The sequence below is a fragment of the Phoca vitulina genome, unplaced genomic scaffold (genome assembly GCF_004348235.1).
Source record: "Phoca vitulina isolate PV1807 unplaced genomic scaffold, GSC_HSeal_1.0 scaffold28, whole genome shotgun sequence".
Lineage (NCBI taxonomy): Eukaryota > Metazoa > Chordata > Mammalia > Carnivora > Phocidae > Phoca > Phoca vitulina.
In genome coordinates, this window is record NW_022589731.1 from 15951602 (window position 1) to 15979217 (window position 27616).

The 27616-nt window shown below is 37.8% G+C and overlaps 1 protein-coding gene across 10 annotated transcripts; it reads right to left on the minus strand.

Moving 5' to 3' along the window:
- Positions 1-2875: 2875 nt before the first annotated feature.
- On the minus strand, positions 2876-22556 carry TIAL1 (TIA1 cytotoxic granule associated RNA binding protein like 1). 10 transcript variants are annotated; one of them, XM_032423202.1, is made up of 14 exons: positions 18690-19543; positions 14222-14318; positions 9298-9447; positions 8981-9035; positions 8736-8823; positions 7612-7680; positions 7305-7372; positions 6768-6843; positions 5534-5642; positions 5123-5218; positions 4938-5022; positions 4564-4687; positions 4087-4226; positions 2876-3253 (listed from the first exon to the last, which is right to left on the minus strand). In XM_032423202.1, coding segments are annotated over exons 7-14 (759 nt in total). In that variant the 5' UTR covers positions 7307-7372; positions 7612-7680; positions 8736-8823; positions 8981-9035; positions 9298-9447; positions 14222-14318; positions 18690-19543; the 3' UTR covers positions 2876-3126. The 10 variants fall into 10 exon arrangements, 8 of the variants coding, with proteins under 8 accessions (XP_032279093.1, XP_032279089.1, XP_032279091.1 ...); XR_004301685.1 differs by lacking the exon at positions 18690-19543 and adding an exon at positions 20871-22556 and having other exon boundaries at positions 2956-3253; XR_004301684.1 differs by lacking the exon at positions 18690-19543 and adding an exon at positions 20871-21818 and having other exon boundaries at positions 2956-3253; positions 9298-9396.
- Between the last annotated feature and the right edge of the window lie 5060 nt (positions 22557-27616).

Genomic DNA, 27616 nt, shown 5'->3' on the forward strand with positions numbered 1-27616 from the left:
AAGATTTAATTTGGGCATGCCGGCTAGAAAAGTGTCTATAGATAAATTCTTTTCCTGTTTTTTTCTGTTTGTTGAGTGCAAACTTTACTCACAGATACTACCAAAGATCAACCTAGACGTGGTAAAGCAATGGTTTCCATTACCCGGGGACTCTAAATTAATGAAATTTTACTATACTAATATTCAGTAGAGCATTCATTTTTAGAAGGATGAAAATTTCTACTGTTCCATCCAGAAATTAAATTTTAATTAAAAAATTTTTTTTAATTCAACAAAGCTAATGGACTTTTGATACTTACACAGAACATAGAAATAGACCCTGAATGTATATTTATTCCACAGACCTTACTAATAAAATAAAATTGCTTATTTCATGGCAGCCTGGAAAGAATAATTAAGTAATAAACGACAATAAGAAAAAACCACTTATCAGATAGTCTAGTCTTTATTGAAAGACTTACTTCAACTGTGGTTTACAGCTTTGGCTTACGTTGGCCAGTCATTTCAGCCTCTCACTGCCAGCAGACATAAAAACCACGTGGGAATGGTATGGGGGAAATACTAGTAGAGAGATTATTAGAGCAAAGAAGATGGCAGTCAGAAACACATCACCAAAATAAATCTCAAAATAATTAAGAAATAAACATTTTCTCGCATGCCAAAGAATCTCTGCTGTTGTTTTTAATGAACATGGAAAAGGCAACGATTCTTAGGCTTAAATTGATCAAGATAGCACTGACTTCACTTTGTTATAAAATAGACTTGAGTCTGTGTTAGCTTGACAGTTGTATTTTAAAATGGTGCATTTCATTTGGATAATTAGCTCTGTATTTTAAAAACCATTTAATATGAAATAACTTCCATTAACTGAACTGATCATGAAATCTTTCTTTCAGATTGAGACGAAGGACACTTCAGTAATAGGTTTTCTATGGCGCTAGAACTAGTTTGGATCATTTTATGAAATCCTAGAAAAGACAACCAGGAAAACATGGCAGCTACAGTTACCTGCTACTGCAATAAGCTACTTAATTTACTAGCAGACCAAAAAAGGCAAACTGAGAATATTGATATATTAAAAAAAAAAAAGTCTTTAGTTGTTCAAGTTTCACATATATTCAAGAAATTTTAAACTAGGAGGCATAATTGATATAATTTGAGTGTTCTCCTTATAAAATATAAAGTAACTTTTCCATAACATCCCCCAAGAACACTAGCCATAAACAAAGAAATAAGGATAACTTTTATACAGAAGAGGGTCACAGAGGACTCCTGTGGTTAAAACTAAAGTGCCGTAACAAATCTGGCCCAAAGATGAATTTCAGACCCCGCAAATATTCATGTTTAATACATTTGACTGTTTTTCTAAATGGGGGAGGAAGAAAAATACCAGAATTATCGTAGTCGCCAATTTATAAAACCATCATTATTTTAAAGCTAATTGTAAGACCTTAAACGTTTAAAAAATAGTACTTTGTGGGTATTAATTGCATCTTACTACTTAACTGGTAAGGGTTTTCTCATTTTGGTGCCCAGACCTCAAAGCAACATTTTAAATACACTGCCTAAACATTTGCACCCTCTAGCTGTCAGAATTCGAATACATAGGATTTTTATCTTTTACATTCTTGTTAGGATAGAAATTTGAGGCAGGTTTTATCCACATAGCCTGAAAAATACCTCAGAAGCAAAATTCAGTCTTCTACACCTACCCAACTGGTTCATTTACAAACTCTGCACACATACAACTCAGCCTCTGATCAGGCTTGTCATCCCATGCACACTACCCACAAAGAAAAAAAGTTAAATAAAAATAAAAGCCACAACTCTGTGTACTACTTAAGCTGAATATCCAATTATAAATTGGTACATCAAACTGTCTAAATAAGATGTTTTAGCAATCTTGTTAAAAAAATTCTTGGGCAAAATATATCTAATTTTAAAAAACACCCCAAGATTTTTTTTAAAAACACTTGTACTATACAACTTATAGGAACCTTGGAATAGGTTTACAAGGTTTTAATCAAGGTATTTACATACCAAGTGATGTAAAGAAAGAAAGAAAAAAAGAAATCTGATTTCCAATGACATTTTAAAATGTACTAATGCATCAAAGATTTGTATGAAATTAAAATTAAGGCTTTTTCTGTATAGTAATTTGTATAATTTTAATTTTACATAGTAGCCAACCTTGGAAGTGTCAGTCTTAAACATTCTTATCAATCCATTGCATTCAATGCAGTGGAGTGTGTTAAGTGTTACTTCAAATAATTACATTGCTGCTACTTCTATGTTGAAGCATGCTTTTTAAACACTGTAGTTATTCAATATTTACAATGTATATCATTTAAACTTCATGTAAAAGCACAAGTATGACTGTCTGACTTTAATACAAACACCATACTTGGAATTTCCCCCCAAAATGAAATGTAATTTACTACAGTTTTAATAATCAACACTTTTTTAAAGTTTTAAAAACATGTCTTAATGTGGACCACCAACATTCGCTCAAGTAACTCAGATAATGCTGTTCCTTATTTAGTTTGTAAAATTTCTTTATCAGTCTGGCTTCAGTTTCTTTAGGCATAAAGTAAGTATTTCCTCCAAAGCGACTCCAAAATCATGCAATTTCTTCTCAATATCACACTTTTTTCTGCTGACTTCGAATGTGGTCCACCTCAGGGGAGGGGAGGGGAGTATCAAGGTTCAGGATGAACTTATATGTGATTCCCAGTTTTCCACGATCCTCCCTTTTTTTGCTCTTTTAAAAACACAGTGAGTTAAAATACTGAACAGCAAGATAAAAATGGAATAGTATCTAAGAATCAAAATGTATTACCCATTTCTCCTATTATATCAAAATTTGTAGTCAGAATTGTCTTTATTGACTTTATTTTAGTTTTTGTACACAAAGAAAAATCATGTTCATATCCATCATGAACAAAAACTTAAAAAGGCAGAACTAGAAGACATGTGTCCTTCACCAAAGCAAAGCTGTGCTAAAGGTTCCAAACATTTCAATTTTTAAAATAAATATTTTCATTTTCCGATGTCTACTTTCATGTCTTCAGAGTGTCACAGGAAACTGAAGCTATCATGAATTACAATTTTGTTTAGAGTCCCAGCTCACTGTGTTTGGTAACTTGCCATACCATATCCAGCTTGGTTAGGAGGAGGTATTACAGGGGGAGGAGCTTGTCCTTGGGGAGGCTGAGCACCAAATCCACCCATCCAAGCAGCAGAAGGTGATTGACTTGGGGAAAAAAAAAAAAAAAAAAAAAATCTTGAGCAAACACAAAGAAAAAATTGTCCATATATTTATCCAAAATCAAGCAGAGCCCCATCATAAGAATAGACAAGAAATCAACACAGCCACAACAAAGAGCAAAGAAATAAATGACACATCCATACATGTAGAATACACATCCCAACATTAGTCTTACATTTTTGTTAATATAATCACAACTTAGCACAATGACTTCTCTGAAGAACATCTCAAAACTGATTTTTAAAAAATGACGAATCACCTACCTATCATATATTGCACACATAGTACATCAATATAAGAAATTTAAAAATCACAAAATTCATGTTGGAAAGAGAAGGAAGAAGGAACCAGTAAAAATAAAGATCTGGGCTGGCCTGGGGGAAAAGGTGCAAAGGACCAACCCACTCTATGAACAAAGGAAAAAAAGCAAGCTACTTTGTACCACATAAATCTCTTAAGACTTCTCACACAAGCCAACAGACACAAATCATTAAATTTCTAAGCATATCTAGACAAAGACCTTTTCCATGCAAAAATAAATGAGGTAAGACAGATTAGAAATGTAAATGAAATTCTACCAACAGCTTACAGAGATAGAAGGACACACCAAATGTTACCCCAACCTCCCCTTTCACCTAGGTAATAAAAAGCAAATTTTTAGCACTATAAATCACTTTTCATAAGGTTTCTGTAACACTTAAAATGTCGAACAGCCTGATGAATTTACTTTAAATAGATTCTCCCTAGAAAAACACACTTATGATTTCTTTTGTCACAACTGTATCGGTTTCTATACTGGAAAAACCCACACAACTTACTCTACTCCAAATCCCTGCTGGTTCCACGGCTGCCCGTACACGCCATACGGCGGTACCTGCCACCCGTTTGCCATGTACTGTCCGTACTGCTGTGGGTTTCCATAAACCTGGCTCCACTGCCCCCACTGGCTATAGTCGACCTAGGAGAAAGCAAATTACCGTTTTAGGGAGTAAGTAAGAAACACAGTATTTGAAGAAAGTGGGAGACAAGGAAGAGAAAAACTAAGTAAGCACCCTGATGTGAATAGGACTCTGTTATTTATCATTGTCTAAGTTTATTGGGGTGGTGACACCTGTGGAAAGAAAGTATTAAGATTCAGTTAATACCGCAAAATAATCACTTTTGAAAAAGCATTAATAAAATAAACTGAAAGCAGCTATATGCTTTATTTTCTGTTTATTTTACAGAGTTTTTAAAGCTTCTATGTAGATATGTAAGATGGAAACCTTAAAAAGTGCTGTGAAAAATCGAATTACCTGTTGGAAGTTTTTAGTCATATCAGGAGATTCTTTACCCCAATAGCATTTAACAACATGTCCTTCAATTGTAGTGCCATTCACCGAAACAATGGCATGGGCAGCACTTTCGTGGGTTGAAAATCTAAAAGGGGAAGATAGGAGGATTTTGTCTTTTTTTTTTTTTTTTCCCAAAAGAACTTACACAGTAAATAACAGAAACTCAGTTTATAACTGTCAACTTGGTATTTTCCTAAAGTACATTTTGTAGGTAGGTTAAAGTTCTATGTTGCAAAGAACTACGAAAATAACAAAGGCTGATACCTGAGGGGATCAAATAATGTAACTGAAAGGAATGGGTCAAATAGAAGAGTAACCTGTAGGTAGAATTTTACCTGACAAATGAATAGCCTTTCTCTGGAAAAACTCTTATTTCCATAATTTGTCCAAATGGTGAGAAAGTCTGTCTCATAAGCTGATCTGAGAAACAAAAACACACAAAATACTTAAGGCTCATGACACTGACACGAAGAGTGATAAAGCTCCTCAGAGAAGGGGAGGAGAAAACCACACGTTGTACCTGTTAACCCAGAGGCAATTCCTCCACAGTACACAGTACAATTTTTTGGACTTGACTGGTTTACTACATCTTCAAATCTCAACTGTTTAGTGTTATCTATATGCAGAAAGAAAAGAAAAATGTTGATTATACAGTAGTATAAAACAGATTACTATGTACGAAGATACACCTCATTGGGGGAGAAAATAGAATTTTTTTTCTTGATGCCATGATTTGATCTATAAAATCACTGGTTCACAACTCCAAATATACTAATTGTCAAAGCCCAAATTATTATTAGACAATTAAATTTCAAGATGAAATGAGCCTTACAATGCTAATAAAATTTAAATTTTAAGAAATTAAGATTACACTACTTGATGATTTTGTGATGTATCTATAATTTCAACATACACAGTAGACGTATCTTACTTTCTTGTGTACTTTTAGGTGCAGGTGGTTTACGTGTGGCCCAGTTGGTTCTGATCTGACGACCACCCAACCACTGACCTCCCATATGCACAATTGCATTTTCTGCATCCTACAGAGAAAAAAGAGAAAGAAAGAGCAATTACAAACACAGAAAATTGTGGCATATAAGACCCAGTAAAATGAAATAAAATGCTGGCACCGCTGGATCCAATAAATCTTACCAGTACCGGGAATGAATTCACTAAGCATCCTAAATAAACAAAACTGAACTAATATCACCAAAAAATGATCTGAACTCCAGTGATACGTCAAAACTATTTTTCTTTAAGCACCAAGGGAAATTGATCATAATTCAAATATGCAAGAAAAAAATTATAACCCCACTCATTACCAAAAAGAGGGAAAGTAAGAATCCCACAAATATCTTAATTTAATGGCTGATCTGAAATGTAACTTTTACTGAAGGATACACAGAAACTCCCAATACTATGGTCTAAATTACCTACCCCAAAATCTACATTCCAGTAGCAATGGATTAGGATTGTGACACAAGATTAAGAATTCATTTTAAGACAGAAGACTTCTGTATTAGGATTTAGAATGCTACCAATAAAAATGAGTTTAATTATCACAACTAATGTGAATTTGCAATGAATCTAAGCAAAGAAAGAGTATAGCTCCAACCTTTATCTTGCCACTTCAATAAGATGTAGATAATTTAAGTCGCTAAAATTGGTAAAAATGCTACTATCAAAGCCTACTTTATTATCTTACAGTTAATGCAAATGCTTAGACATTTTGGTACCTCTTTAAGAATACATGCAAAACTCATGATGAACTGTTTTAATTTTCATTTACATAATTTGCTGTAGTCATTAATATCCTAGCTATAAAAGTATGGATGATAATTTAAAAGTTAAAACTGAGATTTTCATGGTTCAGACTAAATATAATTTAACTTCCCTCCAAATTCTGAGATTAGTTCATATATCCTAATCTTGAGTTTGACTTCCAAAATATCTTACCTTCACCAATGCATAAATGCAACCATGATACTTTCTTATAATCAGCCTATCTTTTTCCAGCTATTTATTTCCAAGAAAACAATTACACTCTACTGTTAAAACACACAAAATTACATAAAAGCTGTTGTAGGCAACATCTAAGAATATTCAAGATTCTGATTAACAACTAAATTTTGTATTAAATTTACATTGAGTTGAAAAGAACATACCAGTTTGTTATAAAAAGATACAAAACCATAGCCTTTGGATTTTCCAGTTGCCATGTCTTTAACTACTCGGGCATCCCTGTGAAAAGAAGCACAGCTAAATGAGGGAAGTAAGAGTCATCCTCAAAATAAAAACTAAAAGGAACCACACACACTGTATTGTGAGCATTTTTTTAAATAAAATTCCAGTTAGCCCTAATTAACTACTGCCATTCCTGAACTCTCCCTAACGCTTCTTTACCTGTTAGAAAAAAGCAGTAGGACAAAAACATGTAATAAACATGCAACCTAATCAAATAGCCTGCACTTTCTAAACTAAATGCTCAAATTTGAAGATTAATAGGAACAATAGTTTCCTTTTCTAATATTCTATTGGCTAGTGTCCTCTAAGGTTTACTGGTTCTATAAATTACTGTAACAATGCTAACTACTTTACCATGCAATCTCTAAATAGTTAAATGTCTTCTGCCTAGTGATACAAAATATATGAAATATTAAAAAATTGAAAAAGAGGTAAAAATAGGAATTAAAAAGGCATACATGGCCTGTTAACAGATTTCTTTATTTTTCTTGGTCAATTCTCTACCATCATTTTGGAGTTTGGGCAGCTGTAAATTTTGAAAAATTGACATTTTCAGAAATTTAAGAAAGGAGAATAAAAAACTAACAACAATGCTAAGCACACCAGTACGAAAACAACAAATTTACACAGAAATTTTAGTGAGTAAGTTAAAATGATTGGAAATATAGAACTCCACTGAATATAGAATGTTAAAATGTAAATACTAAAATATGTATATATAAATAATGTATAATAAGAATAAATAGAAATGAGAAAAAAATCTACAACTGAGTTCCAGTGTGCACAGTTCCTTGCAGTTAGCCTTCAAGATCCTGTCCATTCTTATGAGCAATTCTGCAAAATAACCAGAATGCTATTACTTTTAATTGTGACTTGGACTTTAGAAAAACTGCAGGTCTCAGGTATAAATAAAGATTGAAAAACAGCAACCTGTATTATTTTTTATACTGATTTTTAAAACAGTACTACTTACCACATTTAAAGATTAAAAAGCAAAGCAAGTATCAAAATAGAAAATTAAGAATTAAATCTTTCTTTCAAATAAATCTACAGAACAACAAATTGTATACAGAAAAATATTGTTGTTCTTAGGTGAAACATATTCCTGTAAAGTAGTACTACAACGTTTCATTTAAATCTACAGGAAGTACATAAAATATACGGATTTTAATCAGAAAGATATATTGTGATAAACATTTTATAGAACTTATAAAACCACTTTTAATTTTCCAATATATTTGATCACAATAACATACAATGAGATTTGAGCATAAACTTTGTTAAAAATCAAACCACATTTGGGCCCTAACTAGCAGAATCAAATACCAGTAACAAAAAAACATCCACTAATTAATTCCACATTTATGGCTCAGACAACAAAACATTTTAGTATTATAATAGTACTACTTTTCAGCTAAAATATCAAAACACATTTATCATTATAATTAAACACGTACATTTCTAATTTAACTGCAATATACCCAAGGATTTACCTACTTTTCCCAATTTATAAACTCTTCCTATAAAAGTTTAATACACAGTATACATCACATTCACTTTTGGTTAACCACCAAATTTTGAAAACATTTGACAGAAAGTTGGATTTTTTTATAGGCTGTACCACCCAAACATATGCTTCAAAGATAACAAACGAATCACTTAAAAAATTTTAACATATTATACACAGGATTAGATGAAAACAAGACCCCAAAACATTGAAATGACATTAACATTTTCAACAACATCTACTAATCAAAAAACAAAACAAACCAACAAACAAAAAAAAATCACACTAACTAGGGAAAGAAAATCTTAATTCCAGTACAAGTTAATCATATAATACAATTTTGCCTATCACTACTGAGTATAGTATTGATTATGATACTTACGATATTTTACCAAAGGGGGCAAATGCTGATTTGATATCTTCTGTTGTAATTTCTGGACTCAAATCCCCAACAAACACATGGAAGTGATCTGAAATCAAAGCATTTGGTAATCAAATACTTAAAAAGCCAGCTACTAATAAGCCCTTTCAGGCAACACTAAGGGAAGAAAAACCCTATTTAAGCTGGTAGCGCTGCCAGGATAATTTCAGAACTCTTCCACAGTAAAATGCAGCAGGAGTACTTACTGGAAGTATCTTTTTTCTGGCTACTTGGTGTTGTTGCCCAGTTTACTTTGACCTCCTAAAAATAAAGATTATATTTAATACAATTATTAGGCATGTCATTATGAACCATAACACTTACCACTTATTAAATCATTTATCAAACAGGATAATTTTTGTAAAAACACTAGGCTGAATAAAGCAAAACCATCACTCAGCAGAGTTGAATATTTGTTTAAAAACTTGCTAAAAAGAATACAAGCTAAAAAAAAAACCACACACAAGCTAATTCGACATGCAAAAATATATACTCATGAGGTGCCATCATTGTATTATCTTACCTTTCCCAAAATTTTTCTCCCATTCATAGCAGCTAATGCAGCAGCTGCATCTCTGTGTTCATAAAATTCCACAAAGCAATATGGGTCATTGCTTGTATGCTGCAAAACAGAAAATCCAACAGAAGAGTTGACCCTTCTGCTATCGGGTTGCTGAGAAGAAAATCCAGGAAAAAACATTACTGACAGCTAGGAATGTACAAGGTGAGATTGCATAAGCTTATGAAAGCCTAACACTTATAAAAATAAGATTTACAGCTACACCTGACTTTGCACCTCAGAATACTGTTGTACTCAAATAGAACCATCACAGCAGTATAGAATCATGACTATCAGTATTAAAAGCAAAATAAAATACAGAATTCTGGTGAAATATGTTAAATATAAAATAGAAATTTATATTAGACCAAACAAAACCTTAACTTAAGGACCACTCCTTACCACTGCTCTTCTCTCTCCCAACATTATTTTCAAAAGGATGAATTCTATTTATTCCTCATAACACTTCATAAACTATATCCCATGACCAAAAAAAAAAAAAAATACAGAAATGAACCAACTTTACAAACTTTACTTATGATTGAAACTAGGATGAGTACTGCATAGGAGGAGATGAGATTATGTACTCCTTTTCTGGATAAGGAATGAGAATAAAAACAGAAAATTTTCAAATTTATAACCAGCTATTGAAATGAACTCCCCATCTTTCAAGCTATCCTAATGAACAGGAGATTCTATATACTTTGAATTTAGTCTTCAAAGACCAGAAAAATATGCTAGAAATCAAGAAAAGAACATCTGAAAATATGTCTGAATAAAATATTCCAAAACAAAGCTACAATTTTATATCACAAAAAAAACAATATAAGAAATCTTTATTAAATATATTCTACAATACTATACTTGACAGGAGGTGGCAAACAGACATTTATAAAGACAATTAGAAAGTACGACCTAAGTTATAGCAACTTTATAATCTAACAACCAAAACGGAAATGAATTTTATAAAACTCCAACCTGCACTGAAGAGCCACACAACTGTACAAATACATTTTTTGCATAAGGCTAAAAACATTCATCACTGTTCAGTGTAAAATGCCCTAAAAAAAATAGTACTATTTTCAAATGTGGAATGCTAGTTGCACTTACAAGGGGTACAAAATACCAGATAAAATAAAGATCTTTTCAACAACCACTGTTTTTCATTCCAGGAAAGTTTTAGAAGAAAAATCCAAAATAAGACGTCTAAAACAATAGTGGCGAGGCAACCAGAAGGCATTTCCTTGAGGGAAAAAAAGTGTGATCATTAATACTGACAAGAAAACTATGGGCTCTCATACAAAATCCTACTGTAGCCATGTGAACTCTGTTCTTAAGAGATATAGAAAGGAAATGGAGAAAAGATTCCAAAGAAAAACATGCACTTAAATTCCTCTTGTAAAAGAGTTAACATTTACCAATGATATTCATTTGTAGAAAGGATTTAAAGGTAAATAGCAAGCTAAAACTATGCTAGTCAATTTTTCATTTTACTCCTATCTCTTCTGCCCTGATGGTCTCTACAGAAACACTGGTAATTACAGCAAGACATACAGGGGTCCAATGGCAGATCCATGGTAACAATAGGCTTTAGTAAACTACCCTAACTCATGCAGACTGACTTCAAGTTTACCTAATAGTAAGACGCCAACCCCATTCAGTGTATGAACACATGTGCGCGCACACACACACACACACACACATTCGTATCACACCGCATTTCATGTAAGACACCACTGATTTTTGTCACAACCCAACTGTCAGAGAATTTTTTAGCCTTAAAATCGGTAACATAACATTAGAGTATACAGAGAAAGCTAGAATCTAAGATAAACAATTATCTAAAGTAAAAAATGACAAAACTAAGGGAAAAAAGCATTTTTCATATACTGAAATGGAATTTATGGAAAGGAAAATAAACACCTAGATATTCTGTACTAGAGTTCATACTCTTTGGAAGCTTCCCATTTATGCCACCAAGAGACACTCTAAACATCAACCATGTGCTTACCTTAATAATTATTGTTACCAATTTTTGTTGGGTGACATAAATGTCAAGACAGAGAAATATGAGATTTTACAGCTATATACAAGTTTGAATGTAGGAGTTGTAGAATATGGATAAATTATACAAATTCATTTCAAATCCTTCTCCCCATAAATGGCTGATTGTGCACACAAGTTTTAAAAAGAATACTATTAAAATAAATCTTTATCAAATGTTTCTCAAAAATTTTCTAGAGAACTCCCTCCACTTTCTCACATCCCATTCTCTCCTGAACCCACTCCAGTTGGCTTCCTACCCAACCAGGCCACTGAAACTTTGTGTTGAGCTCACCATTGATCCCTCTGCCACCTCTGTGATCTCTTTTCTGTCCTCACCTTGACTTTCAAGCAAAATTCAAAACAGCTAACGACTCCTCCCCTCCTTTAAATACTCCATTTTAGATTCCACACAGCCTCTTGGTTTTCTGGTTTTCTCAGTGGAGGATCTTTGAGAAGGCAGTTCTTCCCCCTTAATTCAAACTCTAAACATCACCCTAAGTGTTGAGATGCTCCAGGGCTTAGACCTAGACCACTCTACTCCTCTCTATCAGCACTCTCTTTAGATCAAGGAACTAGATCTCATCTAGTCCCATAGGTTCAAATACCACTGCAAGCTGCTATCATCAGCACTGGTCTCTCAGTTTATCCAACTACTTACATATAATGTTCCTTTGGATGTCTAATGCACACCTTAAGTTTAACACTGCCAAAACAGAACTCCTAATTACCAGCACTCCCCCCATCCATCCCACACCTCCCTTGGTCATGCCCATTTGAGCGAATAAATAGCATTACCATCTATACAACTACAAACAAGAATCTTTGCGTCTTTCCTGAGGTCTTCCTTTCCCTTATGTCCCCCAGCCAATCCAGTCCTATGGATTCCACCTCTAAATTATATCCCAAACTTACCTATTTCTCTCTCTCCACCTACCAATCTAAAAAACAAGCCCCCATCATCTCTTACCTAGACTAGTAAAATAAACCCAGCTGCTTTCCTTCCTTCCATTCCTGCCCCCTACAATCCATTCTCCACAACAGTCTCCAAATAATCTCAAAAATGCAAATCAAAGAGTGCCTTATTACTCTGCTTAAAACTCCCACCACAACCAGAGTAAAATCCAAACTGTGTGTCAGGACCCACACTTCCCTAGGTGATTCTGAACCCTGCCTGCCTGCCTCTTTACACTCATTTTCCACCACTTCCCTCCTCTCCCCAGGCTCTAGCCATCCTGGTCTTTGGTTCCATGAACTCACCAAGCTCATTACCAACTCAACAGCCTTTGTATATGCCATTCCCTCTGCCTCCAACTCTTAACATAGATGGCGCCATCTTGTTATTCCTGTCTCAGATCAAAGAAGTGACATCTTCCCCTCAACACCCAACCTATATAAACACCAACCCTCCAATCCCCATCATAGAGCTGCTTTATTCTCTCCATAGCTCTTATCCCTATCTGCAATTATCTTGTCTGTTTGTTAACAATATTCTCAATAGTATGTAAACTCATGGGAGTCTCCTCCCTTTCGCTCTCCACTATGTCCTCAGAGCTCTCAAGAGTGCCTAGCACAAAGTAAATTTTTGATGAATGAAAGAATGAATGAATGAATAATCAGAGAGGAAGGAAAGAAGAGGTACTGGAACAGAATAAGGACTATTCTTAGTTAGAAAAGAAGATCAAAAGGCCAATTTGCTTTATGGGTTTTTCACGGTTCCCCTCGCAGGGTATAACACAAACTCCTTAGCACAGCTCTGGCCCTTGCCGGACACTGGTGCCTCATATCCTGGCATCTTTTATGATTAATCCCATTCGGAACACCAACCGCACTATGGTCTCTACCTTCCCATTTCCTCTCATGGGCACTCCTGCTCACTCTGTCTACCAGACTGGATCAACATTCTTCTCTCACCTGGGATCCCTTCTTCCTCAGATTCCACTACTCTCCTTCAGTTTCAGCCTAGACGCTGACTCCTGCAATAAAGCCTCCCCTGACCCGAGACTGTCCTGGAGCACTCGACGCTGCCTGCTTCCACGGCATTTATCATCCTCTGTCATTTGTGCCTGTTAACTCCTCTGTCTCCCTCATTAGGCTGTAGAATTCTATGGCGCTAAGAACTGTCTTATTCAGCAGTGTATCTCTAGCACTTACAGGAACAGCTGGTACATAGTAAAGTCTAAGAAGTGTGTGGATGAATAAAGAAAAAGGAAGAAGAGAACGAACTGAAACAAATCTTTGGGCTTGTATAGGAGAGTATAAAGGGGCATGCAAGGTTACACTGATTTCTTCTTTATAAAATGTTTGGAGAGCATAAAGAGAAAGTTTTCTTTGCAAAAAGGAAAATAAAATGATTGCCCTAACAATTTAAGTCCAGTCTATGTAAAGCTGCTGTTATTAGTATTTATTAGAGGTACACAAGGTGCATGGTGCTACACTATGCACATAAGAACCTAATGTTCTTTTACTACACCAATTCCTAAACTTTAAATGTCTATCATCTGAATCAGGAACATTCTTATTAGAATTGTATGAAATATTATATAGTTTTTCACACTCTGAGATAAGCGCTAACAATTTTTTACAAGCAGAATCACTTGAAGGTAACTATATCCTGAAGAATGACCATGTGAGAGTAACAGAACACAAACTTTGTCCTCTCAAATAAAACCCTGTTCCAAACCTAGTCTATCTGCCAAATCAGTAAGTCAACACAACAAACATGAATCTCTCCATCAGAATAACTTGAGGCTTAAAATGATATTCTAAAATGATACTAATGAACTCATGTATCTCACAACATTAAACATCACGCTGTCAGCACATGGAACTGGGAAGATCTTACCTCTGTTATCATTTTACAGCTTTTACAGGGTCCAATCTGACTGAATAACTGAAGTATAAGGACTTCTGTCACATCTCTGGAGAGGTTACCTACGTATCTGTTCAAGAAGAAAAAGAATACATTATCAGCAATTTCCCTTCAGCTCTGGCTCTAATGTATTACCACTTAAGTACCTTTTATTTCATTTTAACTTCCCCTGTCTTCAATAAAATTTTTTCCAATTAAGCCTAATCCTATGCAAGTAAAATTAACCCTTATTTAGGAAAGCAGCAAGTGTTCTTAGGTACTAAATTAGGCCACTAAAGTAACACTTCAAACATTTGTGATAAAGAAGAAATCAATGTGACCTTGCATGCCCCAAAAGTATTATTATTCTGTATCCTACATATCATTGCCTCATCTTATTTATTAGAATAAAAATAATAAAATTTAAACCAACCTCCAGATAACTATAATTTCTGGATGTAAAACACAATTCAAAATAGTGTGTGTGTGTGACACACACACGAATACCACCAAAAATACTGATTAATTATAACACCTGATCAATAAAGAGACATTAGACATAAGGCGAGTTTATCTTAGACCCCCAACAAAAACAATTACATGAATAAAGAAGAGAATTAGAGTATAGTTAGCAAAACACACAGAGATTGGAAGCTTTTGTTTTGTCTTGCTAAACAAGATTTATTGATGATATATCTTCATTGTTTTGTTTTAGGAACGCAGGGCAAAATAATAAAATTTCCTAGTCTAAAATACATCAGAATCAACAAAATACATCATTATATAGATAAAAAAGCAAATACAAGGATGTCTTCAGAATTTCAGAGAAAATTTAAGACAAATCTAGGTATACTTTTCCCTATGCCTATTTAAAGATTTGGAATTATTTTTTTAAATTACATATTGACTATATATATTCTGTATTAAGAAATTCAGAATACAGATAAACTCAAAAGAACACCACCGCCCAGAAATGACCACCTGGTTTCTCTTGTCCCATGGATTTATATTAATTTAGCTTAATAAACTGCCAAACTTTTAAGTCTTTCTGATACTCAGTGCATAATTCCTAAAACTCACATTTGTTGTGAACAACCTCATGAACCAAACAATATTTATAAAATTTAACATAGCTTCTCCTGGAAATTAAAAAGACGTAAGTTTTCTTTTCCTAATGATAACATATAACATCTGGAAACTGAGTACTGAGACCAAAATAAGCCTTGCATCTATGGTTACCATATTAAATACATAACTGCTTTAAGCTGGAACATTCTGAAAGGGAAAAATAAACCAAGAAAGGTAAAGTGTAAAAAAATTATCTGATGAAGAATGAGTAGCAATTTCCCAGTTCAGCTAAGAATTTCATTGCAATGGGTACTAATATCTACATAGTACTAAAACTGAACCCTAAGTCCAACGTTACTTAAATAGAAGACTAAACCAGTGACAAACAGTCCATCTTTTTCTTATAATTAAAGTAGAGCAGACCCATCGGTAGGCCACAGAATGACACACTTTTTCCAGCAGTAGCAAAAGGTTATAGGATTACAAGCTCGCCAGATAACTGCCTGTCCCTTTTTAACTCAGAGGGATTTGTGAGCCTGTATCCAGGGAAAAATTTCTTTTTGTACAAGGTAGAACTATCTATAAAGTAAATGAACGAGTGACCTTGGGCTCCTAAATGTTATATTCATTTAGCCTAAAGTGCTAGTTAACTCACCTCTAAGAGAACAGAAGAGGAATGGATAAACTGATTTTCACGTATTGACACTAATAACAAAGTCAAAACAGAACGCCACTTCTATATAATAAAATTTAAATAAATAGTTTTAAATTTGCATTACTGTTTAAACATTGATTTGTTCAGGAAAAAACTGCATTACCTTCCACATCTAACAGTCACAATCAAAGTTGTTACTGTTTAATAGGACCTTTATTCCAAGTCAACCTTTTTTGAGTGAGCTATAAATTTTGGAGAATTTCTAGAGGCACATTTAGATATAGTAATTTACATTTCAAGCACTGATGCCAAAGAGCAAAATGGTAATCTAAGTTTAGAATGTCATGAAATACAAAAATCCAGTTTTAAGGTTTCCTATTTTTCAAATATCTCCACTAAAAGTTCAGTGGTAAAGCAGCAAACTAAATTCCAAAGCTAATATAAAAAAGGCCTTCCATAACAACACACAGAGCCATCTTAATTTACCAGGATAAAAAGGATGTAATTCACCATATAATTTCACCTAAATGTTACCCAAATCTGACTGCCTTTTCCTTTACTCGAGTTCAGTAATTCATTCATTTGCATGTGTCTCCATCCTTCATAATATTCAATAGAGAAACTTCTTATAGCTTTAAAAATACTGTACTGCACAGCTTACAAATACTAACCAAAATAAATACTAACAAAAATATTTCAGGAAGATGTTCAACACCTGACCTGGAAAGAACATCACCTCTTGGCAGTACCCTGAAGTGTATTTTCTCTTTCTAAATTATAGTGTCTATGCTTCACTCTTTCTCTTCTGAAGTAGTCAATATATTCTTAAGTTCCAAGTGCTTAAGTATAAAATTTCTACTTGAAGAACATTCAAAATAGCAGAAAAAGACAAATATAGCTCAAATTCTTGTATTAAGAGGTCAATTCAAAGAGTAAACACTTAGGAAATTCTAAAACAATTTTTTACTCATGGAAAAAAAAGGCATACCTTAGGTCTATTTTGTCTTCTATGAACAGGAACTGTAGGAACTAAAGCATTAAAAATGGAAAATGATGCTTTTATCCCTAGCGTAAGGGTTAAAATCCAATTTGAGACTAGAAACTTGGCAGTTTCACAGTAGGCAAAAGTTCACATTGCCAAACTACTTCCTATGTCCAACTGGGCAGAATTTTAAGTTAGGAACATCATGCCTTTCGGAAGACTAATCAAGCTTTTTCAACACTGAATGTACTCTCACTCAAAAGAATAGCCCTAGCAAGGTTGAAATTAATTACATGCACTTTTGCACAAGATACTATGGCTAAATTTCCATTAAGTCACATTTTTGCTTTTGTTCTTGACGAGTTCCTACGTAAGAGGAGATTTTATAACAATATCCTTCAATAGGCCTCCAATGAACTGATCAATTTGTCAGTATTTCATTTTAGGAAGGAGGCAAGGTGGAGGAAAGATACAGGGTGGGTATAAGTGAATTGACCACCTACATAAGGGATATCGACACACATACACACACATTTTAAAGAAACAGAGAATATGATTAAGTTGGCCAAGGTGCTTAATTACAGCCACAATATAGCCAAATCCATCATATAGCTAGTCAATTTTATAACGGGATCTAACAGTTTCTTCTGCTATTGCCCTCCGATGTTCAGATTATATTCTAAATCACTGCTTTATTTCCTCCTTTTGACAGCCTCGATCAGAAAGAAAGAACAGCCTTAAAGGATGGCATTGCATAACACGGTGTAATCCCAGATCCACAATTCCTACTCATTTTGAGGCATCAGATAAATTAAGAAAGTTAATTAAACTACAATAGAACACCACCATAATTTAATGTTGTATTATAGATTCAGATATACCATGGATCAAATCTCTGCTCTCCAAAGCTACCCACAAGTTTGAAATGTGGGTCCCACAAGGTCGGTGTCAGGCAGTTTAGTTCCAACACCAGATTACACAGCATGATCTCGTTTGGTTTTTTTAGATCACAAGTTATTGAATACATATTACCCCAAAATAAATGTCAAATAAGAACAAAGAACATCAGAAAACAGACCTTTAAAGGATAAATAAACTTTAGGCTCAACATCAAAGCAATTCTATACCACTTTAAATACCACCAAATAAATTAGTAATACTGTAGGTAATGAATATTTAAAGACCTACCTAGGCTATAAACACCATATTGTTTTCTGATGATAGAACCATATGTCTTAGCTTGTGTGTGTCTGCAGGAAAAAAACCTCACTAGTAACACACAGGCATTTTAAGGAAACAGTTTAAGATAAGCTTTGTTAAGAGTACATTCTTTTAAAACATACTAGCCACGTGAAAACCTAACCCACAGATCACAATGTAAAATAAAAGGATCTCCATAAACAAAATAAAACCCTACTAGATGTCAACCTCTAAAGTCATGTTCAAAGTTTTTGTCATGTTACTTATACCTAAAAGAACCCTTTGAGGGGAATTATGTAAAATGAACGCTTAGAAAAAACTATACTATGCATTATTTTAATTAAAATCTGACCAAGAAATCCCAATTCTGAAACATTTGCTTTTATCTCAAAATTCCACATTCGAAGGTTTTAAAAATATATATAAAAATCAACAGACCACACCATGTACGACAGTCATGTCTGCTCATAATTTTACATTAATCAGGACTTAAAAAAAAACAAACTTAATACTAATTCAATGAAAAGAAGTATAATCATTGTAAAATATTTGAGTACCTCTTGTCTTCCAGGCAGTGAACTAAGTGCTGCAGGGGTAAGACCTAGGAAGATGTAGCAGTCCTTGTCTAAAAAAAAACCCTTCCCATAGAGAAGAGTGGGAGAAGGAAAAAGGAAGACAGAATAGTAAACATGTACTGACATACAGGTACAACTAAGCTCAAGATGTTTCTTTACTCACATGTACACATGTCACATTCTTAGACAACTGTAAACGTAGACAACTTAAGTGTACTTCAGAGAAAGAACAGGAGATTGGAGAAAGTAGAGGTTAAGAAACAAGTGACAAAGTTAGCTCATTAGTCTACTGGAGAAGGGTCCAAGGTCTGATGGAGATAAAGATAAGGCAAATGCAAAGATAGTTATATGAATTAAAGGTAGTGAAATGGCATATTATTTAGCCCGACAAAACCAGGAATTCCTCTTCTTAAGGAACAAATACGGTTAATGAGAAAGGTACCATGAGAATTTACCAATTATTCAGTAGCTTTTATGATGCAATGATGACATTTCAGATGTTTAGATACAATGTAACTTTTATCTTTGTTAAATACATGCTAGCTAGGCACTAAATTCAACTTTCCCAGATGCTTCCACCAAAGCACACATGGCTAACTATCAAGCCTTGGCTTCAACAGATCTTAAAGGGCAAATTTCAAATTGTCCCAATTCTCTCTTTTCTGGGAAAAAAAAGTTAGTAATGGGAGACAGCACAAAATATAAAAATTCTCCAAAACAGACTTTTCACTGAAACATTTGATGTGCTTAAGTTGGCCTCAAATTCTCAAAACAGGATGGCAAATACTTTAGTGAGACATTAGAAAAATAGGGATACAAAGAGTGCAAGCCCACCCCCCACCCTCCCCAAAACGAAACAAAAAAACCAAACCTGTATCAATATTGTAAATAGGTATCTATCTTCTTTACTGAGCGGACTTTCTTTGGTAGAAGAGATGAGAAGCTAGTCAAACTTCCTGAGTACCCATCCACCTTCATCTATTCCCCAAAAAATGATTTCCAACAGATGGCAGAGCCAAGTGGCCTATGATCATATCAATACCAGGCAGAGGCAAGAGAAAACAAAGCAGCGATCTGACTCCCCGTACTCGAGGTAGGTGTGCTGAGCTTCCAAAGGCTAGGAAAACCGAAGGGGGCCAACTTAAACATTTAATGAGAAGTTACTCAGACTTTTTTTTAAAAATGCAGGAAAAAGAAAGGAGTGCCACACTATCTGGAAAGGAATGCAAATGCTGAGTCATCACTCTTCATTAGGAAAGAAAGGAAAACTCGAATAAGCGGTTGGAAGATGGAAATTCATTCATTAGATCGGGCTTCAGGTAAAAAGCAACAGCAAGATGGAAGAAAAGGTGCTCAGAAGACACACATCGAATAGTGAACAGACATCACTTTATCCAATTCTGAAGGTCTCAAAGCACAAACAGATTAGGAGGAGGTAACACCAAAAGAGCAAAAGCAGTTTAACAACTGGTTGTCAGTTTAGCGTAGGTAGCGCTCAAAGTAAACTTCCAAGAAGGGAAAGATGCTCCGGCGGCAAGAGGCATCCCTTTTGCACTTCAAAAGTAGCGGGCGCTTGGCGAGTGTCTCTGACAGCGTGGGCGGGGGCACGTGGGACAGAAAGAGAGAAGGGGCTTGAGTGGAGGAAGAGTGTCCAGTTTCCTCGGAGAGCTTAGCTTGGGAGAAGAGCTGGGAGCGATGGAGCTGGGCACTTGCAGAGCGAGAGCGCTAATTCCTCGGGGCCCGCGGGGCACGAGGCTGCGGTCCCACCCCCAGTCCCACCCCCACCCAGGCCCTGCCCCCGTGGGGACCGGCAGCTCCCGGCCCAGTCCAGGGCCCCCACAGCAGAGGGGGAGCAGGAGCTCTCCCGGGCCTGACAGCCCCAGCCGTGCAGAAAGCCGGCCTAGGGAGGGTGTGCAAAGAAGGGCGCGAGAGGAAAAGGTCGAAACAAACCCCAGACCCCAGGAAGTGACTGTGTTTGGGGGAAGGGAGGGCTTCCTTCCCAAGGAAAAGGGGACAGAAGAGGAATGCACTCCGCGTCCGCGCCACCCCGGCCAGGGAGCCGCCGTAAGTCCCAGCTTCGGCCCCGCTCTCCTGCTCCCTCCCTCAGCGTCCCGCGGTGCCCGGGCCTCTCGGCGCCTGGCAACCCCCGTCTCGGGTACTCACAGAGTCCGGGGCTGCCCGTCGTCTTCCATCATGGTGGGTGCGACGGAGCGATCCCGGGACAAGGGGGAGGGCAGGGCTGGGGAGGGGAGGGGGTGGGGAGGAAGGGGAGGGGGGCTCCGGGCACCAGCTGGGGACAGAGGAAAAGCCACCGAACCCTGCTCTCGGGCTCTCTCCCCCCAGCCCGCTCCGGACACTGCGCTCCAACCAGGAGGAGCAGGAGGAGGAGGAGGATGAACAAAATGGCCACCGCCACCAGCCAGGCAGGAAACGGGGCAGAGCGCAGGCGCGGCCCGCCAGGTCACCGCTCAGGCCAGCCGCGACGGCCTGTAAAGGGAATAACTGAGTGGGGAGAAAAACAGGCCGCTAAGGAAACCCTGTGCCCAGTCCCGACGAATCACGTCGTCGCTGAGTGCCTGCTGGCCGGCTGAAGCCCAGCCAGTTCAAGAAGAGATCGAGTGAAAAGGGAACCGCCGTGAAGCTGAAGGTTCTGGGAATTGTGGTCCTGAAAATGAGAGAGGGAAGCACTTCTCCAGAGGTCTTCTGGGAACTGTAGTCCACAGGAGACGGCCGGCGCCCGCGACGCGGTGGGTCTCGAAGAAGAGACTTCTGGGTAGTGTAGTCATACGTGAGGACGTGCGGCGACCAGGAAGTCGGCGTGCTGGAAGGAGAAGCAGAGAATAAAAGCGACGTTGAAAGGCGGGGAGACGCGACGGAAAAAACGCTCACCGGGAAGTAAACTACAAGTCCCAGAGTGCCTCGCGCTGGGGGCTGTCCTAGGACTGCTCGGAGCATTTTAAGGCTCTTCAGTTGGCTCAGCTTGTGCTACCGCTCCGCCTCCGTCCAGCCTGAGAGCGGTTTCTTTAATTGCGTCTGAATCCCTGCTTTGGCTCCGCGTGGTGTCGGAGTCAGCAGGCCTTTCGAGCCGTCCCCTATTCATCAAAACAGCCGACCCGTGGTCATCAACCGCCGACCCGCGCGACGGGCTGGAGGGGCTGTGGTGGACGTCGGGTCCGGGCTGAGCTGGGAGCTGCGCTCGCTGGGTCCCGGCGGGCTTCCTAAGGTCCGGCCTTGTCTTTTGGGCGTGTTTTCCCGCAAATAGAAATTGCTGGCCTAGGTAGGCTGTTTGTAGATTGCTTTGTAAGTTTCAAAGGTTTCCCCGTCCGTTATCTCGTCGGATAAGATGGTAAGTAGAGCAGTCCTCCATTAAAATGACTCATCGAGTCAGTGTAAGGTGCAGTGATAATGCCCTCCAACCCCTTATTTAATTCTTGGAGTGGAAAAAATCTTTGGGCTGAGACGTGCAGACTTAAGGTTGTGTTTGCAGATATCCATCATGTAGACGGGAAATGAAGTCTTGCTTGAGAATGGAGGGAGCCGTTTTCAAACTGCTTCTGTAACCCTGGAGAATTCCCCATACACACACACAACAGTTCATGGTGCGCTTACATCCCCTCCCCCCAGCATCTTGAGTTTGTACCCCCTCCTAGTGAAGGGTGGTGATAAAGGTTTTTCAGCCTGTTGCCCGACCTTAAAGGTCCCAGTTAAACAGTGCCTTAAGAGTTGGCTCTGCCAACATGTACTGAGGGGGAGGGGGATTTGAACCTGGAAAGCCTCATAGACTCCATGGCAAGGAAGTTGAACCCCTTAAGAGTCCGTGGGAGTAGCAAAAGGGCGCAGAGACCAGGATCCAGGGTTAAAGTATATAGTTATTTGGGGAGGGAGGAGAGGGGAAGGCATGGCGAAGGGGTCTTGGGAGTTGAGAGAGGTGGGCTTAAAGAATTGTATTGTGAAGGATTTGAGGAGTTGAGCTTTGTCTTCGAAGCAGTGAGGAGTTATTCAAGGGTGTTTGCTTTTATTGGACTTAGGTATAGACCTGGGTTTATCATAATCCAATCAATCATTGATCCATGCCTAGCCCACTGTATTAGTTTCCTATTACTGCTGTAACAAGCTTAGTGCCTTAAAATAGTAGGAATTTATTATCTTACAATTCTGGAGGTCAGAAGTCCAAAATCAGTTTCACTAGGCCAACATCAAGGTATTGGCAGGCTGGTTCTTGCTGAAGTCTAGGGGAGGAATGGGTTCCTTGCCTTTTCCAGCTTCTAGAGGCTGCCAGCATTCCTTGACTTTTGGCCTTACCCACCATCTTCAGAAACAGCATAGCAACTTCTTTCCTCTCTGACCTCTGCTTCTATCCTGACACCCCTTTCTGACTGATCTTCCTGCCTCCCTCTCACCTACAAGGACCCTTTGTGTTTACACTGGGCCAAGGATAATCTCCCCAACTCAACACCTTTAATCACATCAGCAAAGTCCCTTTCCCCCCCGTAACACATTTACCGATTCTGGGGATTAGGACATGGACATCTTTGCTAGGCCATTATTCAGCCAACCACGCACTAACCCACCTTTATTAATTTAGTTGCTTTCAATGTAGTAATAGCTGTGAACTCTCTACCCTAAAAAAAAGTTATAATGACAATTTACAACCAAATGTATGGTTTGCCTCCCCCAGCCCCATACTAAGTGATCCTCTTGCCTCCCCTCACATGGGGTGAATATAATCACAAATCTTCACCAATTCTTGTTCTCCTTTTTATGAATTTTTATTCCATATACGTATTTATACAGAATACAACTACATATATATATGAAGTGTGTATGCAACGTATTTTTAATTGTTTTTAATATAGTAAAAAAGAGTATGCTCCCCCCACAAAAGCAAAAGAATATGCCTACTACACACCTATTAGAATGGCTCAACTCCAGAACACTGGCAACACCAAATGTGGGCAAGGATGTAAAGCTACAGGCACTCTCATTCATTGCTGTTGGGGGTGCAAAATGGTACAACCACCTTGGAATACATTTTGGCAGTTTTTTACAAAGCTAAACCTAGCTCCTAGGTATTTACCCAAATAAGTTGAAAACTTAAGTCCACACAAAAACCTGCACATGAATATTTACAGCAGTTTTATTCATAATTGCAAAAAATTGGAAGCAACTAAGATGTCTTCCAATAAGTGAATGGATAAACTGTGATATATTCAGACAATGGAATATTATTCAGTGAAAAAAAAAAAAAAAAGCTATCAAGCCAAAAAAGCCCATGGAAGAATCTTAAATGCATATTCCTAAGTGAAAGAAACCAGTCTGAAAGGGCCACATACTGTGTGATTCCAACTATGTGCCATTCTGGAAAATGTGTAACTGTGGAGACTAAAAAGATGTATGGTTGCCAGGGGCAGTGGAGGGAAGAGGAACGGGTGGAGCACAGAGCATTTTTACTGTGGTGTAACTATTCTGTATGATACTGTTTTGTGGATCCCATAGAACTGTACAGCCAAAGAGTGAATCCTAATGTAAACTGTGGGGGCTTTAGTAAATAATAATGTATCAGTATTGGTTCATCAGTTGCAACAAACATACCACATAAATGCAAGACAGTAATATTACGGAAACTGTATGCTGTGGTGGGGGAGAGGGTGTACTGGAACTTTGTACTTTAGGCACAGTTTTTCTGTAAACCTAAAACTGCTCTAAAAAAATAAAGTCTGGGGGCGCCTGGGTGGCTCAGTCGATTAAGCGTCTGCCTTAGGCTCAGGTCCTGATCCCAGGGTCCTGGGATCGAGCCCAGCATCGGGCTCCCTGCTCAGCAGGGAGTCTGCTTCTCCCTCTCCCTCTGCCTCTCCCCCCGCTTGTGCTCTCTCTGTCTCTCAAATAAATAAAATCTTGAAAAAAAATAAAGTCTGTTACAAAGGAAAAAATGTGCTTTTGTATCCTTGTGAGATTTTTTTCGCCTAATGTAAGATTCAGCCATATTTTATGTATTTGGCTTATTCATTTTCACTATTGTATGATTTCCAGTATGTGAATATACCACACTTTGATTTCTCATTGATGGACATTTGGGTTACTTCTGGGTTTTTACTATTATGAACAGTGCTACTATGAACATACTTGTGCGTGTCTCCTATAATATAGATAGCTTTCTTTGGTCTGTTTGGGTTTATACCTAAAGTAGAATTGTTGGGTTACAGGGAATGTGAATATTCAATTTTAAAAGATAATGTCAAATATTTTTTCCAAAGTAGGTACACTGATTTACACTCCCAGTAGCATTCTGTAGGTCTTATGACTGGATCCATGTCTTCTTCAACACTTGCTTTTGTCAGACTTTTTACATTTCTTTCAATCTAAGTGTGAGCTCAGTGTGGTCTTAATTTGCATTTACCTAATCACTTAAGACTGAACATCTCTCCATATTTTATTAGCCATATGTGTTTCCTCTTCTGAATAATGCCTGTTGATATCTTTTGCCTGTTTTTCTATGAGGTTATATGTGCTTTTCTCCTTGACTTTTATGAATTCTCATGCTAATTTTTTCTCATTTACTGATATTGCAAATATCTTCTCCCAGTTTGTAAATTGTTTTTTTCTCTTTATAAATGCCTTAAAATGGTCAAATCTATCGTGTGTATGTGTGTGTCTTATTTAAGAAATATTTCCCCACCTTAAGCCTAAATTATAGACTTCAGAGAAGCTGATCCATGGAGTCTACTAAAATTTTTTAAACTTCGTATTTGACGTTTAAGTCATTAATCCACCTGGAATTTTATATACATGTAGAGTAGGGATCCAATTTCACGTTTTTCCATATGGATAACCATTATTTTTTTTTTTTAAGATTTTATTTATTACCACAAGTGGGGGGAGGGGCAGAGGGAGAAGCAGACTCCCTGCCGAGCAGGGAGCCTGACGACATGGGGCTCCATCCCAGGACCCTGAGATCATGACCTGAGCAGAAGGCAGACGCTTAACCAACTGAGCCACCCGGGCACCCAGATAACAATTATTTTTTAACTCCAATTACTGAATAGCTCTCCCCTGCCCCCAGTTAATGGGACATGCTCCCTCTGTGTAGTTTGGGTCCTCTAAGGAGACACCAAAATGGGATTAGATGTGCAAGAGTTGCACCGAGGGAAACTTGTGAAGAATGGAAGGAGGAGAAAACTGGAATAGGCCAGGACTCCCACAACAGAGGTTGGACACTTGTCAAAGGAGAGAAGGAAGGAAGGATTGGCTAGCAATTGCCTCAGACATTGTATGACTCGAAGAAAGTCTTGGCTAGGCAAGCAGGGCGTCCCAGGGCAAAGAGTGACCCTTAGAAAAATACTGTTCCGAGCAGAAATGGCCCAGCTCCAAGAATTCCGCCATCTCAGTGACAGGCTGAAAGCAGCCCTGGGAGACAGCATGGCGTCTGCGTGAATGCCGCACTGGACGTGAAGTTGCTGTCTTCTATCCTGGAGAAGACCTGGAAGCTATCCACTAACTACACTCCTTGCAGCAGCTTCTCTTGCAGGGAGGTCTGAGCCAGGCACCTTCTTGGCCACCAGAGTTTCCTGTTTGCACAGCTTTGTTTCTGGGCTCTGTTATTCCATTAGCCAACTTCTCTATGCCGTGCCATTACAAAAAGAGATCCTCCTAATACGTTCTAATCCTGGTGGGGTTAGTCACTTCTTTAGAACTGTCCTTGTTGTTCTTGGTCCTTTACTCCTTCATACGTATTCAGAGCTTTTAAGCAGAGGAGTCAGATCTGTGCCGTAGCAGAACTCAAGCAGATGTGTGGGTTATTATAGGGATGAGAGATTTCAGGCTAAGAGAGCTCCTGGGACATAATTTCCATAGTCCAGGCAAGAGATAAGATGGTATAGATGAGTGGATTTAGACAGCAACAATGAGAAAAGACAGAAGGTTATGGATACAAGATAACAGGGAGGCAGAAGGGGGGAAGACAGGGAAAACTGAGCTAATCCCCATGTTAATGCCTTGGCTGTCTGCCCAGATTGTGGAGCCCTTCACTGAGTCAGGAAATACAGGAAGAAGAACAGGTTTCAGGGAAAGTTAGTTTGGTTTTGCATCTGCTGATGGGGCACGTATTTAAAGCTGCTCAATGTGCACATGGATATAGACATCTGGAGCTCATGCAGAGGCCCAGACTGGCTTTGGGAGGAATCAGTCTGCAAGTGTCATTGTCATCTCATCGTCTCAGTGTGGGAGAAAGCATCACCTGGGGAGGGTGGAGAAGATAAGAGGGCTGAGAGCATGGGAAGACACTAACTTATCAAGAGAAGTCAGAGGAGGAGGAACTATCAAAAAAAAAAAATTGATAAAGAATAATCAAAAGGAAAAGCTATCTGAAACTCCTTAGGATGGCTACTATCAGAAAACAAAAATAGAAAATAACAAGAATTGACAGCAATGTAGAGAACCCCTGTGCACTGTTGATGGGAATGTTGAGCAGTGCAAGTGCTGTTGTGTAAAAAGTATGGCGGTTCTTCAAAATTAAAAATAGAACTGCCATATGATCCAGCAAATCCACTTTTGAATACATATCCGAAGGAATTGAAATCAGGGTCTTGGAGAGATATTTGCACACCCATGTTCATAGCATTAATCACGATAGCCAAAAGGTGAAAGCAAATGTCCATTGATGGATGGATGGATGGATGGATAAACTAAATGTGGTATCTGCATACAGTGGAACGTTATTTGGCCTTAAAAAGGAATTTCTTTTTCTTTGTCCTTTTTTTTTAAGATTTACTTATTTTTTTGAAAGAGAGAGAGAGAGCAAGCTGAGGGGGAGGAGCAGAGGGAGAGGGAGGAGCAGACTCCCCATCGAGCAGGGAGCCCGATGTAGGGCTTGGTCCTGGGACTCTGGGATCATGACCTGAGCTGAAGGCAGA